Raw genomic sequence first — 15,976 nt, 5'->3', positions numbered from 1 at the left:
CTGCTGTGCTGAGCATCTCCCCTGCTCGAAAAATAACGGAGTCTTGGGCTCTCCCTACCCAAAAAGTCATCGGTTCCCATCATACTCTTTTAAAAGATGAATTTCCAGCAGCGTCACAGCTCCCCCCAGGACTGTATGTACAGAAACAACTGTTCAGCTCTATCTCAGCAAGGTGAATGTTCTTCTGTCTGGGGTCACCCAACTGCTCAGTGCCAGAGCACCTGGGAATACCAGCTCCTGCCTCTCCTTTTAAATCATCTGCCTGTAATTCTGGGTTAAACCACACAAACTTTTCCCTTTCTGGGTTTGACACCAGTGTTCAAGGGGTTTTATTGTTGCTAAAATGGGAAACAAGGGGAAAGGTTCCAGCCTTTGGGAAAACACCTCATGGGAAGGCACACAGGCTGTCCCCACCCTGCATTGTTCATTTTGCTGCCAGCTGACTGATTTCACAGCCCTTGAGAGACAGGTTCAAACCCTTCAATCACCGTCACTGGACCTCTGGGGACGTTTTCTCTTCCCACCCCATCAGTCAGAGGAGAGCTGTGCACGAGGGAAGAACGACACACCCACACCAGGGATGTTGTACCATCACTGTAGGGCTGGGGGAGTTCTGCCAGGCTGGGGGTACCCTGCTTGTGCTGATCCCACACGGACAGCACTGCTCTGGGGGAGCTTTCCAAGGGCACTGAGCCACCAACAGCAGTATTTCAGTGTCAGCTGCTGCTTTTTATCAGCTCTGAAAGCACCTCAAGTTCCTCAGCTGGAGGGCTCAGTGTCTCAGCACAGGTGTCCCATCCCTGGAAGTGTCCAAGGCCAGGTTGGACGGGGCTTGGAGCAACCTGGGCTAGTGGAAGGTGTCCCTGCCCGTGGCAGGAGGTGGCACTGGATATCTTCAAGGTCTCTTCCCGCCCAAACCAGTCTGGGATTGTGTGTTCCTACCTCTAAACTCAGCTCTCCATCCCCTCAGCCCACGCTGGGCTGCCCCTGCACCCCCAGCCCTGGCACACAAACCCCTCCCTGCTGAGGGGACAGGGTGGCATCACAGCCTGGCAGAACACACCACAGCCAGACCTCCAGATCCCCCCCCCAGCCATTCCAGGGAATTTTGAACATCCCTGGCACAATCCTGCCCCACCAGCCCTGCCCACAGCTCTGTCATCCCTGAACCCAGAAGGCAGATTTCCCCCCTCAGCACATTGGCAGCCCCTGAAACAACTTTGCCTCCTACCTTTGGTGATCAAGAAGTTTTCTTTGCTCCAGCAGGTGCATTTGCCTGGAACGATCCAACCTCCCCCTTCCTCTGCCTCCTCCTCTCCCTGTCTTTGCAGGGGTTTTGGTGCTCCTGCAGGTGAGGACCAGCAGCCTGTGGGAGCTGTGCTGCCACCCAGCCCCAGTGCACTCAGGACCTTTAATTCCCAGCGTGGCAGCTGTTGTTTACATCACTTTTTTCCCCTCTCCCTCTCACGGGCAGCAATTGGTTCTCACACTGTTCTTGCTCTCCCACACATGTGCTAAAACAGGAAGCGAGGGGTGGGAGCTGGGGGGGGTGGTTTCCTGTGCTGTCTTTGTGAAACACTTTGGTGAGAGCAGAGCTTTGATCACGGACGCGTGAGTACACGAGGCGGTCACACCGAGGAGCAGCTCAGAACACACAGTACTTACAACAGGAAACCCTCGCTGCTCCCATGGTTACAGGGCTCCTGGGGCTTCCGAAGGGGGTTTAGTAAATAATTTCCGAGTGGGATCGTGATGCCGGGGTAGGAGGTTTGTGTTCTCGGTCACCCTGCAGAGGCAGGGGCTGGGCTTGCTGCACAACGTGGAATATGACAGGATTGGCTCGAGTCAGGATGTTCTTTGATGGAAGAACTTGTGTGCTTTCAAGCCTAACCAGCAGGAAGGGAAAGCTGCTCAGAGGCACAGGCAGCAGTTCCATCCCTGGCTCCAGGACATCCCGGAATTAACAAGCCTTAGGGACGCAGTAAATCAGGATGTCGATGGGGCAGAGGGACAGAAGGAGTGTTTGTGCAGACATTGCTGACTTGGAAAAAACCTCGAGGTCCCTGTGCCCTAGAGCTGAACCGTCTTCATTATAAATCCCACCTGGACACAATAAATCCCACCTGGACATTATAACACCCAATTATCATCATTATAAACCCCACCTGGACACATCCCTGTGTCACCTGCTCCAGGGGGGTTGGACTGGATGGGGGGATCCAGATGTGCGGGTGGGATCCAGGTGTGTGTGTGGGATCCAGGTGTGCAGGGATCCAGGTGTGTGTATGTGCCATCCAGGTGTGCAGGGATCCAGCTGTGCCGGTGGATCCAGCTGTTGCCACCGCCCACGTGCTCCCTCCCTGCCCGAACTACAACTCCCACAGTGCCCCGCGCGCCCGCCCGTCCCCGCACCGCTTCTGGCGCATGCGCACAGCTCCACATGGCTCCAAGATGGCCGACGCGGCGTCCGGCGGTTCCGGCACGGTGAGGGCGGCTCGTCCCCGGGGCTCGGGGCCGCAGTGGCGGGGCCGGCGGCGGGGTCGGGCGGAGCGGCAGTGCCCGGTGCCCCCGGGGCTCGGGGCAGGCCCAGGTCCGGCCGCGGGGAGTGGGGGCGATGGCCCCAGGGAGGGAGGCGCTGATTGGCTGAACGGCCCGGAGGGGGGCGGGGTTTGATTGGCGCGTGCGGCGGGTTCTTAAAGGGGCCGCGGCCCAAAGGCGGCCGGGGGGGATTTACATGTACTTGTGTGTACATGTGTGTGCACATGTGTGTGCACGTGTGTCCATGCTGAGGTACATGTGCGTGTGTTCCTGCCCTTGAGTCCTTCAGCCCACCCGTGTCCCCATTCCCTGGGGGTGCCAGGGCAGTACCTGCTGCCAGACCCTTCCCAGCACCTGTTCCCTGCCCCTTCCCATCACTTGCTCTTGATCCTTCCCATTACTGTTCCCAAACCCTTCCCATTACCTACACCTGGGTCTGTCCCAATACCTGTTCCCTGTCCCTTCCCATTCCCTGTCCCCTGCCCCTTCCCATTCCCTGCTCCTGCCCCTTCCCATTCCCTGTCCCCTGCCCCTTCCCATTCCCTGTCCCCTGTCCCTTCCCATTCCCTGCTCCTGCCCTTTCCCATTCCCTGTCCCCTGCCCCTTCCCATTCCCTGTCCCCTCCCTGTCCCTTCCCATGCCCTGCTCCCTGTCCCTTCCCATGCCCTGCTCCCTGTCCCTTCCCATTCCCTGCTCCTGCCCTTTCCCATTCCCTGTCCCCTGCCCCTTCCCATTCCCTGTCCTCTGTCCCTTCCCATTCCCATTCCCTGACCCCTGCCCCTTCCCATTCCCATTCCCTGTCCCTTCCCATGCCCTGCTCCCTGTCCCTTCCCATTCCCTGTTCCTGCCCCTTCCCATTCCCTGTCCCCTCCCTGTCCCTTCCCATTCCCTGTCCCCTCCCTGTCCCTTCCCATTCCCATTCCCTTCCCATTCCCTGTCCCTTCCCATTCCCTGCTCCCTGCCTTCCCGCTGTGGGGAGGTGCCCGCCGTGCCGCTGAGGCCCGTTCCCGGTGTGGCAGCGCCCTGGCAGCAAGCAGGCTGGCACCCCGGCCGACAACTACCACCTGGCCCGGCGGCGGACGCTGCAGGTGGTGGTGAGCTCCCTGCTCACCGAGGCGGGATTCGAGAGCGCCGAGAAGGCGGCGGTGGAGACGCTCACCGAGATGATCCAGAGCTGTGAGTGCCCCTGTCCCTCCTCACACTGCCCTTTGCTCCTTCACTCTTTGTTGGGGTTTTTTCCCCGTTTTTGTTATCTGGTGTTAAAGGGTGTTTCAGGAGTGTTGGTGGCTGGAGCGCGGCCCTGGAGTCACCTCTGTGACACTTTGGGTTTGCCCCAGCTCCAAAATATGTATTTGTCTTACTCAGTGAGTACTCATCAGATACTCACAGAGGCTCCACGTGCTGAGATGCTGCCAGAATAACAGAGGAACAACAAAATTCCAGCCACTGGTTCATGGAGTGCCTCTGTTCCTCTCTTTCTGGGTGACATGCTGAGAACCCACTTATTTTTATGAAATCAAGAAATAATCAACTTCTGGCTGTTGTTTTTTTTTTTTCCCATGCCTGTGATGCAGATTTGCCTTTTGCATTTGTGGAGAACATCTGACTCTTTAGTCTTTAATGTCTCCATGCTCAAATTTTAAATACCCAGGTTGCAGGATGCTCCATTCTGGGAGCTGTTTCTCATTCCTTGCCATATCTGTTAAAAATTCCAACCCCTGAAGCTGGGCTTGGGCTGATACAAGTGTGGGCACTGTAAGAATCAAATATGTGGTGGTTTTGTCCCCCCAGATATCTCAGAAATTGGAAGGAGTGCCAAGTCCTACTGTGAGCACACAGCCAGGACCCAGCCCACACTCTCGGATATCGTGGTTACTCTGGTGGAAATGGGTGAGTAGTTGGCTGTTCCTGCTCATTCCAGCTTTGGATGTGCTGTGCTGGTAGGAAAATCTGTCCCCTGTGTCTCTGGGGTTTGTGTTCTAAGCCCTGAGCCTCGTGCAGGGTGTGTGGTGCAGTGTGAATATATACAGTGCATGGTTTTCCTTCTCGTGCCCTTTGGAGCCCCGGGAAAAATTCTGGAGAAGCCTGAAAGAAGGGATTTTTGGCCAGGGTAAACTCCTGGTGTGATTCCTGTTTCCTCTTTTGTGTTCCAGGGTTCAACGTTGAAACCCTTCCTGCGTATGCCAAGCGCTCCCAGAGGATGGTCATCACTGCCCGTACGTGGGAAATCCTTTCTGCTGCACAGGAAGCCGGGAATAATCTGGCATTCCTCTCTGCTGGCTTCCAGAGGGATGACTCATTCCAGAGCTCCTGGAAGTGCAGTTTGGTAGTGACCCTGTGATAGGTGCAGGAAGAGTCACTTCTCACCAGTGTCCTCACTGCACACCAGAGTCCTCAGGATGGTTTTGTTCTCCTTGTATGGGAGGGAGGGGCCAAGTGATCCCTGTTCCCCTCTGGGATGCCAAACAGCCTCCTGGGATGTGCTTGGGCAGGGCCTGGGAATGTGGGTCCCAGCTCAGCAGCAGCACTTTGTGCCTGGCCCTGGGCAGGAGGAACCCCCCTGATTTCTGTGCTTTTTAACTCCTGTAGCTCCTGTGACAAACCAGCCCGTGACCCCCAAGGCCCTGACAGCTGGACAGAACAAGCCTCACCCCTCCCACATTCCCGGCCATTTCCCTGAGTTCCCAGATCCCCACACTTACATCAAGACGCCGGTGAGTGAAACCAGGATTTTTGTGCTGTTTGGGGGCTGTCTGGAGTCCAGAACAGCAGGAGTGGTGTGTTTTGACTGCAGTGCTGGTACTGTCCATCCAAAATATTGCTTCTCCTGGTTTATATGTTCCTTGGGTTGTGGACATCCCTTGCTGTCCAGAAATCAGCCAGGATCCCTGGATTTCTGGCTGATGGACATCTGTAGCTCTCCAAAAGCCTGTCAGGAGCAGAGGTCAGAGCCTGCCTGTAGCTCCTGCAGCCTTGCAGTGTTTTGAACGTGAGCTGTTCCCTTCCTTCCCTCCCTGCTCCACAGACGTACCGGGAGCCCGTGTCCGACTACCAGGTCCTGAGGGAAAAGGCGGCTTCCCAGCGGCGGGATGTGGAAAGGGCCCTCACACGCTTCATGGCCAAGACAGGGGAGACCCAGAGCCTCTTCAAGGATGACGTCAGCACATTCCCACGTGAGTTTTCCAGGACTCTCTGTGCCCTAAATGTGTGTCCCTGAGCATCCCCCCCCACATTGGGGTTCTTGCTGCTGCAGGGAGTGAGCTCTGAATGATCACATTGTGTTATTCCCTGAAGGAAATGAGGAATTTTGTATTTAAAAATACAAATTCGTATTTGAATTTTGTATGAAAACTAAAATAAGGCTTCTACCCTCACTATGACTCACTGTCTTCTGCTCGTGGAGAAGGCTGAGAGGGGCTCAATTCAAAGCTCATCCCAGTCCTGACTCCACTCCCTGTAACCTTGGAACAAATAATTTCTTGTCTCTGACATTTTAGTGGTAGTGGAGGCTTTCCTGTTTCTCTGACTGCAAAGCAGTGCTGAGAATTCCCACCTTCCCAAGGCTCACTGACAGCACGGGTGTCAGTGTTAACTGAAAGGGGGACCAAGTGATGCTTCAGCCTGTGACATAATGGAACTTTTGTGGAGGTCAGGAGGGATTTTTCGTGTTGGAATAATGTTGGAAACATAAAGGGGCCTCAGAAAGTAGGAAATTAGAGACTGCCATCTTGTAGGGACAGCATATTTCATTCCTGATCCCTGGGAGCAGCAGGAAGAGGTGGTGTGTGTTCTAAGCCAGAACCAGCGAAAGTGTTCGTTCTCTTTGTGCTTCCTAATTTTTGAGGGGAGGGGTTTTCTCCCAGCTCGCTGACTGTGGCCTTTTCCCTGACTCCAGTGATTGCTGCCAGGCCTTTCACTGTCCCCTACCTGACAGCTCTTCTCCCCTCTGAGCTGGAAATGCAGCAGATGGAAGAGACGGATTCGTCGGAGCAGGACGAGCAGACGGACACTGAGAACCTCCCGCTGCACATGAGCACGGTACAGCCCCCTGAGACAGCTCTTGGGCCCTGCTGCCTGAGCTTTTCAAACCTGGTTCTTCCCCAAGGGATCTTCTTGTGCTAGAAATCAGGAAGCCTCACCCTTAATGCAGCTCCTTGTGTGCTGCTGTTGATTGTCTCTTCTGCCCACAGGTTGTGTGGTTTGAATGTAGAATTATGGAATGGTTTGGGTTGAAAGGGACCTCAGACATCACCTGGTTCCACCCCCCTGCCACGGGCAGGGACACCTTCCACTATCCCAAGTTGCTCCAAGCCCCGTCCAGCCTGTCCTTGGACACTTCCAGGGATGGGGCAGCCACAGCTCCTCTGGGCAGAAAGATTTCTAAGCCTTGTTTTGCGTAACTCTGGTTGTTTGGGTTTGTGGTTTTTTTTGTACAGGATGATTCAGGACCTGAGAAGGAAAACGCCTCAGTGTTACAGCAGAACACCTCCCTGGCAGGCAGCAGGAATGGGGAGGAGAATGTGATAGACAATCCCTACCTCCGGCCAGTGAAAAAGCCCAAAATCCGCAGGAAGAAGTGAGGTGGGGCTGGAGCTCCTCTGGCTGCTCAGAGAAGGAGGGTTCAGGAGAGGCAGTCCAACTGAGTGGCCCAGGAACGGTCTCTGCAGAGTGAACTCCACTCTCATCCTGGTTTCCAGTGCTCCCTCTTCCCCTTTGCTCTCCTGCTGCCTTGGAATGGCCGATGGTCAGTTGTCCTAAAGGCACTGAAGGGATCACAGGTGGGATTGTCTGGGAGGACTGTGCTTTGTTTCCACTGTGGGCAGGATTGACTCTCTGAAGAGCTGGGGGACACCAGGGTTGGAGCTGGGGCACAGCAGGTTTTTCCTGCTGCCCTGCAGGCTCTGCAGAACACAAAGGCATCACTGGTGCGTGGCTGCCTGGCAGGCAGGAAAGGAAACTTTGCCATCAACCCTGCCAGGCTTTAATTCCGAGGAATGTGTATTAACAGAGACAGAAGAAACCCAGGGAGGTTTCTTTCTTTGCATTCTTGGCAGGTAAAAACAAACAGACTTTTCTTTTATAAACTCAAGGTGTCTGATGTGTCAGCAAGGAGTGAAGTGTAAATACAGAGCTAAGTTGGCATTTTATTCTCACTTTGCTGACTGCAGCTGCACTTGGGACTTAAAAGCTCTTAAGTGTGGTGTTTACCCTGCCCTGCTTTGAGATCACTTTCCAGCAGAAGGACTGGCAACATTTCACAGCTGCTTCAGGCTGCTTTTCAGTTCTGTTGTTGCTTTCAACTCAGCACAAGCCCTTGGAGAGTTCACGCCTTCACCAGTTGTTTTGGAACTTGGAATATGGAATAAAGCTGCATTGATTGCAGGCTGCAAGGCTGTGCTAGTGATCACATTTCTTTCATTTTATCCATTCTCAAATATGTGCTTTTATCAACAGAAGTTCCTCTTTTTTCACCCTTTTATTTCCCCTGAGCAGAAGACTTTATTTCAGCAGTGAAAACGGCTGATGAGGGGAGTGTTGTAATTATGAGCTGGTTCTGGAGGGCTTTGCTTTAATTTTCCTTCAACATTTTCTTAGGGAAAATACTGGAAATTTTTTTGACAAAAGACTCCTGTGGTTTGGTCCAGTCTCCCAAGGATCCCCAGGTGTTCACGTTCACCTCTATGCAGTTAGAGGATCCTCCCAGGCTTCCCTCTTCCCCCACCACCCAGGGAGGAGGAAGAGAAAAGGGAATAATTATTTCAGTGAGAATGGAGGTGTTTCTGACAGACAGTCTGAAATTAGATCTCTCAAAAATCCTCTGCGTGTGCCATTGTCACTTCTGCTGGTGCCTTGGTTGTACAGAATGACAGGTGTACAGAGACATTGTGTATTTATGTATATATCAAAAGTTCTATCTTTTTTTACTTGGATTAAGCTTTTTTCGCAATGAGAAAATCCCTCGCTGGGGAGGGGAAAGAAGTAGAATGAAAACTGTAATTTTTATGTTCGTAATAAAAGAAATTTTATCTCCTGAGACCAAAACTGTCTGAGTCCTTCAAGTTTTAAGAGTGGAAAAGGACCTGAATGGAGCCTGAGCGTGTTTTCTGTGGGGGGTGTGAGAGTAGGAGATCTTGTCTTTCCCTCTGCATCTCTTCCTTTCTCATAAGGAACATTTGATAGCTGAGAAGGTTGAGAATTTCATCAGAAATGACAACAAAGGGCCCTTTGAAATCCCAGCAGTCTGGCAAAAGCTTTAGTAGAAGGTTTCTCCAGCCACAGGTGGAACATGGTGAAAAATCACAGGTGCTGCTGACTTCGTTCATCATCTCACACCCCTTTTTCTCCTGATCAGGTGGAGGTGAAATGCAACATCTGCCATAAATACAAAGGTAGGGCCTTAAACAGCCATAAACCCCAGGTTTTAGGACAGTAAAAATTCCAGGGGGTCACACCCCCCCTTGTCCAAAACCTTGCACCAAAAGGGGCAGCTGTGAATCGACAGCTCCATCCCCGTTTTGGCAGATGAGTCTTGTGGTTGGGAGGGAGGGAACCAACGTGCCTCAGAAAGCCTGTGAGCAGCTGTTGTGGTACATCTGCGAGAGCTCTCGAAGCCTGAAAGTGGGAAATTGGAAGAGTGTATTTTGGGTTTGCAACTGAAACTGGACTGCAGGTGAAATTTGCTCCAGAAACAAGTAAATAAAGCCAGGGAGTTGGAAAGGCTGCTCTGGGGCTGTAGTTACACCCAGAGTGAGTGTTGCCTGCTCTTAGTTGTCCCCTGGGACCACATAAAGGCTGTGATCAGTGTGTGTGAGGGTTAGTAAACATTTATAGAAATCCCCAGGGTTCGAGTGCAGGAACAGCTGAAGATGAACCCCAGGGCCTTTCTGCTTCAGGCTACATTTACTTTCGTGGCCAGATTCTTAATTAGCAACCTATTGCTTGCTCCTTGCTTGAGAATAGATTTATATTGAGAATAACTTCATATTCTTGAGAATATCTTCATGTCTGTAAGGCCAGAATGCAAAAGTGCATCTTGCAGGTGTCTGGTGTGACCTGGCCCAGCACGGAATCTTTCCCTGGGGTGTTTTATGGGTGTTATTTTGTGCACAAAGCCATTATACTCTCTCTGAGGGTACCACAAACCCCCTTAGCTCTCCTCTGGCTGTGGGTGAACCCCAAGAGGAGGAGATGAGGGTGAGGAGACCAGGGTGGGCTGAGGGGGAGATGGTGCTGCTCACTCCCAGCACAAAGGAGATGGAGCAGCAGCTGAGCTGCCCTTTAGATGGGTTCTTTTGGCTCCTCTCCTGCTCCAGGGAGGGCTGGATTTAAAAGGAAGAGCGTGAGGAAAGCCCTGTTGGGGAGGGCGCTGAGGTGAGGGGTTTCCATGGTGTCGTGGTTTCCAAGCCCCTCACAGCCCCTCGTTCGCTCCCACACCAGTGGGATCAGGGAGAGAACTGGAAGGCTAAAAGCTGGAAAACTCGTGGGTCGGGATAAAGACAGTTTAATAGGAAAGCAAAAGAAAACAAGGAAATAATTCCCTGCTTCCCATGTGCACATACTGAGCACCTCCAGGAGAGCAGGGCCGCATCCCACGTAATGGTGACTCGGGCAGACCAGTGCCATCACTCCAAATATCCCCCCCTTTCCTCCATCTTCCCCACACTTCATGAACTGAAGTTGTCCCATGGTCTGGAATGTCCCTTGTCTCACCTGGGGTCACCTGTCCTGGCCGTGTCTCCTCCCAGACTTCCCCCTTAGTGAGGCAGCACGAGGGGCAGGAAAGGCCTTGGCTCCGTGTAGGCCCTGCCCGGCAATAATAAACCCACACTCAGTAACAAACCCAGGACCAATAAACCTCACCGTGGTCTCAACCCCGTGTTCAGCACAAACCCAAACACAGCCCCACGGCAGCCACTGGGAAGAAGTTTTAACTCTCCCCCAGCCCAAACCTGCACCCAGAGACAACATCCCCTGGGCGAGGGCTGAGGGGAGCAGGGCCCCGGAGACACCCAGACGAGACAGCCAGCGGCCACAAATCCCTCTGTTTGAGACGATTTTATTCGGATTTTAAAACATTTGAGACGTTTTATTGGTTCTTTGAGCCTGGTGGTGCAGGTGGGTGTCTCCAGAGGAGGGGGCACGGCACAGCCCCTCAGTCAAAGTACAGCTTCAGGTAGGCCACTCGCTCCTGGTGCTTTTTGGATTCTTTGTCCATGGTCATCTGAAAGACAGCCATGCATTAACAGCAGAGACAATACTTCAGAAAAGGAAGGTGTGAGACGGTGTTGAGAACCTCAGCCTGTGTTTTGAGTGAGTTTTTCCTCCCAGCAGAGCTAAAAGGGGCAGTCAAGGCTCTGCTTCGCTTCACCCTGCGGGGGCAAACTTCCGGAGGAAATTTCTTAATAGAAGGGTTTTTTGAAGGACTGTGGCTGGTTTTGCAAACAGGTGTTTTCTCACAGGAAATCACTTCATATCTTGTGCCCCAGGCAGGTAAGGAAAGGATAATAAAGCTTAGTGCAGGTGCAAAGTAACGAGGAAATTTCCTTTCTCAGAAGCCTTGAGCCAGGAATAACATCCCCTCATCCCTGTCCTTACCTCCTGCACCTCTCTTTTTACCATCTTCTTTGGTGGCTTAGGCACTGAAGACCAGTCTGGAGACCCAAACCTCATGGGCCAAGTGACTTTTTTGTTCAATGGCTGCTCTATGTTGTAAGTTCCAGGCCTAAAGAAAACAGGCACAAAATATCTCAATTCTGGAGCTGGTGTATGATGTTTATAATATAGAATTTACCTCAATGACCTGTTCATGGTCATCTAAAATACAGCTATTCTTTAACAGCAATGATGGTGCCACAGAAAAGGAAGATGTGAGATGGTGTTGAGAACTTCAGCCTGTGTTCTAAGTGAGTTTTTGTTTTCAGCAGAACAATGTGGGGGAGATCCATGGGAGAAATGCATGTTGTGGTGTTCTAGCCATGGTGCTAAGCTAAAGACTAAAGCAGGGGAGCTCTTTGAAGACAAAAAAGCTTCACTGAGAACTCAGTCTCCTATCTGCCATCCGTGTCTTAGCATTTCTCTCTGCCTATTGTGAAAATTGTAAGAAAATGAGTTATGTTACCCAGGGAAAAGTTCTCTGTCTGGAGGCCTGGATGAAAATCGTGGTGTACTGGAGGAAAATGGGGCATAGGCAGGTTGGCACTTCCTCTTCTCCATCCGGAAGGGCTCGTACGCTGCTGGGCCGGGGGTCACCGTCTGCAGGGGGGAAAATATTTGTGTGGAACATCTGGTTGTGCAAACCATTCCCACATGCTCAGGGCAGCAGCCAGCTGGGTGTTACAGACCCGCTCTTCAACACTTTGGCTGCCCTGAGAGTGTTAAAAACTCAGAAGTCCCCGCTCCTCACCCGGTTCCTCGGCATGAAGCGTGGGCCTGTCCTCGCTCCCATCACGTAACCCTTGCTGCTCATGGGTCTGGTGCTCAGGGAGGGTTGCAGGATGGTTGTCTGCAATCCAAAAGCAGAAGTGTCTTACTGGCATTTCAAAGACACTATTTGCAGGGCAGAAGCACACGAGCAGCAGATGTTATTCCTATTGATGTTATTCCTATTGATGTTATTCCTACTGATGTTATTCCTACTGATGTTATTCCTATTGATGCTACTCCTATTGATGCTACTCCTGTTAATTTCCCTGTTTTCTCACTGCTGTGGAGCTGTATAAGGACTGGTGTGTTGGGAAGGGAGGGGATTTTTTTTCCAGGTTTATGTGGAGACATCCTGCGGTGGGTTTGCAGGGCGGGTGTGGGGCTGGCCATGGCCCTACTGCTCCTGTCCTGTGTCTTCTGCAAAGGACCACAACACTTTAACAACTCACCTCCTGGCCCAGGTAACAGCCTGGTCCAACCAGCGGGTTTCCCCCGACGGCCGCCACCTCGATGCCCAGCCTGTCTGGGGCGTAGTAGTAGGGGAACATCTTCCTTTCCTGAGTTGTCCCAAATGAGACATTCTTCTGCACATCTGAGGGACCCCAAGAGGGAAGTGCCACCAGTGTGATAAACAAAAAAAAAAGATAAAATAGAGGTGACCACGTGCTGCTTTTTTACCTGAAGTGTCTGCTGCTCTCTGCCTGAGGCCAACCACCCCCTCACCTCCCAGATGGGAGCTTCCCCTGACCCTGGAAATCTGTGGGAGATCTGCCCTTTGGATGCCTGTTCCCTCCTGCCACAAAGGCCTGTTTTTTTCCCCAGGCAGGGAGTGATGAGCAGCCCAGTAGGGGAGCTGTGAGAGAAGAAAAGCCTCGAGCCCCAGAGTCCCCCCCCCGGGTGCCCCCACCTTGCACAGCTCTCACCCCTTGGCTCCTGCCCTGCTGACATCCTGCCCTGCTGGGCTGCCCGTGTGCTCCAGTTGCTGTGGACGCAGAACAGGGGCTGCTGAGGCCACGGCAGCACGTGGTGTGCAGGGGAGAGCCGAGGGTGAGTAACAGCCCTGTGGAATGTGCTGTGCTGGCTCGGGGGAAGCAGCCCAGGGTTGTGATGTCACGACCCTTCTGCCCCGTTGGCTCCTCTCTGCTCCCCTGTGGCCCCTGGGGTAGGGCAGCAAGAAAACCCTGGAAAATGCCATACGGGAATTAAATCCAGCTTGTGGATTCTATCCCTTCCCTGAGCACAAGTTTGGGTACCATGGGAGAATCATGAAACATCAAAATATCAAGAACGAGATGAGTTAAAACAGGGAGGATTGTCGCTTTTGCAGAAAGCTTTATTTATCATTATTGTGTACAGTTGGATCAGAGGGGTCTGCTGGCTGGAACAGGATTAGGAACTTCATGGCCAGTTGCAGCAGGAGCAGACGGGGTCGAAGACGAGACCCTGTTGGCAGCTCTGCACGAAGGTTTGGCCGTTCAAGCAGTTGTAGAAGTTCTTGTTGTTCTCTGGGTCTGCGTAGATGCCGTTGGCTTTGCCGGCGCAGAAGCCGCTCCCACCAGAGCCGCCGCTCCCACCAGAGCCACCGCTCCCGCTTCCACTGGTGGTAGTGGGAGCCTCAGTGACTGGAGGCAGGGGCTCAGCAGGAGGCACACAGTCTGCAAACAAAGCAGGAAAGGGCTTATTTTTGTGCTGACAGTCTCATCCCTCCCCTCCCTTCATGGGAGTTCCCATCAGGGAGCTGCTCAGGCACTCAAAGCACTCACCGCCGTTCTGCAGACCGAGGCCCTTCTTCAGGGTGGAGATCAGGGGGTATTTGCCTTCATTGCAGAAAGTGCCAGTGAAGTCATCCATGTCAAGGGCCCAAACCATGGCCCCTCCAAAGTTATTCTTCTTCAGCCAGTCGACCTGTTTGGGGCCAGGAAGAAATCCCGATCAGCCCCGGGAGCTGCTCCTGCAGGAGCCTCCTGCCTCCTTCCCAGCACAGCCCCACGTCCCACCAGACCTTGATGCTGAAGCTCTTCGTGTTGTCATAGCCAACCCATTCGCTCTCCTTGTAGGCATAGGGCACGTCCTGGGGTTCATCCCAAGCCTGAGTGGCTCCAGAGCTCAGGAGAGAGCAGATCTAGGGAGAAGCACCAAGAGGTGGAATGTTAATTTCAAAAAGGGAAAAGTCTAGGCTCTGCCATTGTCAGGACTTTATTCTCTAGTTTTGTGTCATTTGTCTGGTCCCTGAAAATAAGTATCTTTTTCTTAGCAATTCTATGGACAGTTTTGTGTCTGAGGCAGCCATTCAGAAAGCCCCATGGGTGCCTTCCTTATACATTCCTTCAAATGATTTGAACAAGGAATGTGATCAGACAGACATACCTCATAGTAAGCCAGTGTCCCAGCCTCCCTGGTGTAAGGTCCAGCTGGTCCAGGGCCTGATGCTGGAGCCCCAACAGAGGTGTCAGATGGGTTTTGCAGGGTGAAGCTTTTTCCATAGGTTGGGAAGCCAACCAGGAGCTTCTCAGCTGGGGCACCATTGTCCTTCCAGTAATTCATAGCGTATTCCTGTAAGAAAACACTCCTGTTGAAGTCTTTGCCCGGGTTTGCAGGCAGGATGATGAATTCCTCAATATCTCCTCACTGGTGCAATCACAGAGCTGAGACCTGGGGTTCTGTCTCACAAACACTTACGACATTGAAGTACTTGTAGTCCCCAGTGTCAGCTGGGCCTGTGAACAGGGGGCTGTTCTCGCCAGTGTTTTTCTCCCAGGAGCCGTGGAAGTCGTAGGTCATCACGTGGATGTAGTCCAGGTACCTGTGGAGAGCATTGGCTGTGCCCTGACCCGCTCAGGCACCAGAGCTGACGGTTCCTCCAGCGCTGGCCGGTCACCCCCTGTCCCAGCCCAGCCACGGCCCCACTTCCTTCACATCTGGGTCCTTCAGGGGCTCTTTGCAGCTTTGACTGCAGCGCTTGCAGGGAGACAACCCAGTCCCACAAGTGATCCCAGGCTTTGCTACTCACTTGCCCAGCTCAGCAATCTCGTAGCCGGCCTGGATGGTGGAAAGTCCTCCAGCCACAGCCGCGGTGACCAGGAGACGGGGCTGGTTGGTCTGTTTGGCTTCCTGCTCAAAGGCTGCCAGCAATTCCTGAGGGATGCCAAGGAACAGGGCTCAGACTTTACATCTGCCCAGGGCTCTGGGCACAGAGCTGTGCTGAGCAGAGCAAAACTCACCTTAACCAGGACGGTGAAGAGCCCCTTGTCCTGGGCTGGGCTGCCCCTGGAGCCGGGGTATTCCCAGTCCAGGTCCAGCCCATCAAACTGGTACTGGCGCAGGAATTTGATGACAGACTTGATGAAGGTCTGCCGGTTCTCAGCAGAGGAAACCATTGTAGTGAACCTGGGCAAGCAGAGCAGGAGAGCATTGGGCTTTGTTTGGAGCATCTTCCTCCTCTCCTTCCCTTTCCAGGGTGCTTTTATGGGCAGGACATGGTTTGAACTTACTTAGCTGTGCCAAAATTCCATCCTCCAATGGCCAGGAGTGTCTTCAGATCCTTGTTCCTGCAAAGGAAGGACAGGTACCAGAGTTACTGCAAGTCCACAGTACCCTGAGCCACTGTCACTGTGGTCAGAGGAGTGGGGCTGTCACCCTGCCCTGCCCTGCCAGTCTCTGCCTTCTCTCTCAGCATCCCTTGCCCAGGGCTGTGCAGAGAGCAGAGGGTGAACAACGGGGAGAGGGAGAACAAGCCCTGCCCTCTGCTCCCAGCACATACTGGTTCTTCAGGCCGTTGAAGGATTTGTAGAGGGTCTCGTCGTTCCATTCATAAGTGGTGATCTCGTTGTTGTTCATCCCGGCAAAGGCATAGATCAGGTGGTTGCACAGGCAGGGGTCGACATTTTCGGGGGTGTATTTGCCCAGGCCAGGCCTGTACTGGGCCCAGTTGGTGAAGTAACATGTCAGCACGTAGGCAGTGCCTGTGGGGAGACACAGGAGCTGGGGGGGCTGCCTGCTGCTCCTCAGACACCAG

At 53.1% G+C, this 15,976-nt stretch overlaps 4 protein-coding genes across 7 annotated transcripts in view; 1 reads left to right on the top strand and 3 right to left on the bottom strand.

Moving 5' to 3' along the window:
• Positions 1 to 1,799, bottom strand: part of CCND3 (cyclin D3) — a 36,487-nt gene extending 34,688 nt beyond the window's left edge. The window contains exon 1 of the mRNA XM_017832215.1: positions 1,232 to 1,799. The gene's annotated coding sequence lies outside the window, so the exon portion shown is untranslated. The remainder of the gene's footprint in view (positions 1 to 1,231) is intronic.
• A 625-nt stretch (positions 1,800 to 2,424) lies between these two features.
• Positions 2,425 to 8,667, top strand: TAF8 (TATA-box binding protein associated factor 8). The gene is made up of 8 exons (XM_017832178.1): positions 2,425 to 2,484; positions 3,558 to 3,714; positions 4,330 to 4,428; positions 4,692 to 4,754; positions 5,128 to 5,252; positions 5,564 to 5,711; positions 6,434 to 6,576; positions 6,975 to 8,667. Exons 1-8 carry the CDS (start codon positions 2,425 to 2,427, stop codon positions 7,116 to 7,118), a joined length of 939 nt encoding a protein of 312 aa, XP_017687667.1. The 3' UTR covers positions 7,119 to 8,667.
• A 1,911-nt stretch (positions 8,668 to 10,578) lies between these two features.
• Positions 10,579 to 13,022, bottom strand: PIFO (primary cilia formation). The gene is made up of 6 exons (XM_017832179.1): positions 12,885 to 13,022; positions 12,411 to 12,553; positions 11,942 to 12,040; positions 11,657 to 11,790; positions 11,134 to 11,260; positions 10,579 to 10,759 (listed from the first exon to the last, which is right to left on the bottom strand). The coding sequence occupies exons 1-6, from the start codon at positions 12,907 to 12,909 to the stop codon at positions 10,691 to 10,693; spliced, it is 597 nt and encodes a 198-aa protein (XP_017687668.1). The 5' UTR covers positions 12,910 to 13,022; the 3' UTR covers positions 10,579 to 10,690.
• Positions 13,023 to 13,174: 152 nt separating this feature from the next.
• LOC108505822 (acidic mammalian chitinase-like) overlaps positions 13,175 to 15,976 on the bottom strand; it is a 26,238-nt gene continuing 23,436 nt past the window's right edge. The window contains exons 4-12 of one of the 4 annotated variants that reach the window (XM_017832174.1): positions 15,722 to 15,923; positions 15,453 to 15,509; positions 15,183 to 15,348; positions 14,972 to 15,096; positions 14,641 to 14,764; positions 14,329 to 14,514; positions 13,964 to 14,083; positions 13,725 to 13,866; positions 13,187 to 13,616 (exon numbers count right to left, since the gene is read on the bottom strand). In XM_017832174.1, the coding sequence (XP_017687663.1) occupies positions 13,360 to 13,616; positions 13,725 to 13,866; positions 13,964 to 14,083; positions 14,329 to 14,514; positions 14,641 to 14,764; positions 14,972 to 15,096; positions 15,183 to 15,348; positions 15,453 to 15,509; positions 15,722 to 15,923 (1,379 nt within the window). In that variant the 3' untranslated portion in view covers positions 13,187 to 13,359. Of the gene's footprint in view, positions 13,617 to 13,724; positions 13,867 to 13,963; positions 14,084 to 14,328; positions 14,515 to 14,640; positions 14,765 to 14,971; positions 15,097 to 15,182; positions 15,349 to 15,452; positions 15,510 to 15,721; positions 15,924 to 15,976 lie in introns of all 4 variants that reach the window. The other 3 variants (XM_017832175.1, XM_017832176.1, XM_017832177.1) reach the window with 3 other exon arrangements.

Source organism: Lepidothrix coronata, unplaced genomic scaffold (genome assembly GCF_001604755.1).
Source record: "Lepidothrix coronata isolate B3197 unplaced genomic scaffold, Lepidothrix_coronata-1.0 Scaffold199, whole genome shotgun sequence".
Classification (NCBI taxonomy): Eukaryota; Metazoa; Chordata; class Aves; order Passeriformes; family Pipridae; genus Lepidothrix; species Lepidothrix coronata.
Note: the sequence above shows the minus strand (reverse complement) of the source record. Positions and strands in the feature narration are given on the sequence as shown.

Bases quoted from the DNA above. Each gene is read 5' to 3' on its own strand.
- TAF8 (XM_017832178.1), top strand. From the start codon at position 2,425: ATGCGCACAGCTCCACATGGCTCCAAGATGGCCGACGCGGCGTCCGGC. The intron at 5,253-5,563 runs GTGAGTGAAACC...CCTGCTCCACAG, and splicing joins ACACTTACATCAAGACGCCG to ACGTACCGGGAGCCCGTGTC. The intron at 5,712-6,433 runs GTGAGTTTTCCA...CCCTGACTCCAG, and splicing joins TGACGTCAGCACATTCCCAC to TGATTGCTGCCAGGCCTTTC.
- PIFO (XM_017832179.1), bottom strand. From the start codon at position 12,909: ATGTCAGCAGGGCAGGAGCCAAGGG. The intron at 11,791-11,941 runs GTGAGGAGCGGG...TCCCCCCTGCAG, and splicing joins GCTTCATGCCGAGGAACCGG to ACGGTGACCCCCGGCCCAGC. The intron at 10,760-11,133 runs GTAAGGACAGGG...GCTGTCTTTCAG, and splicing joins TAAAAAGAGAGGTGCAGGAG to ATGACCATGGACAAAGAATC.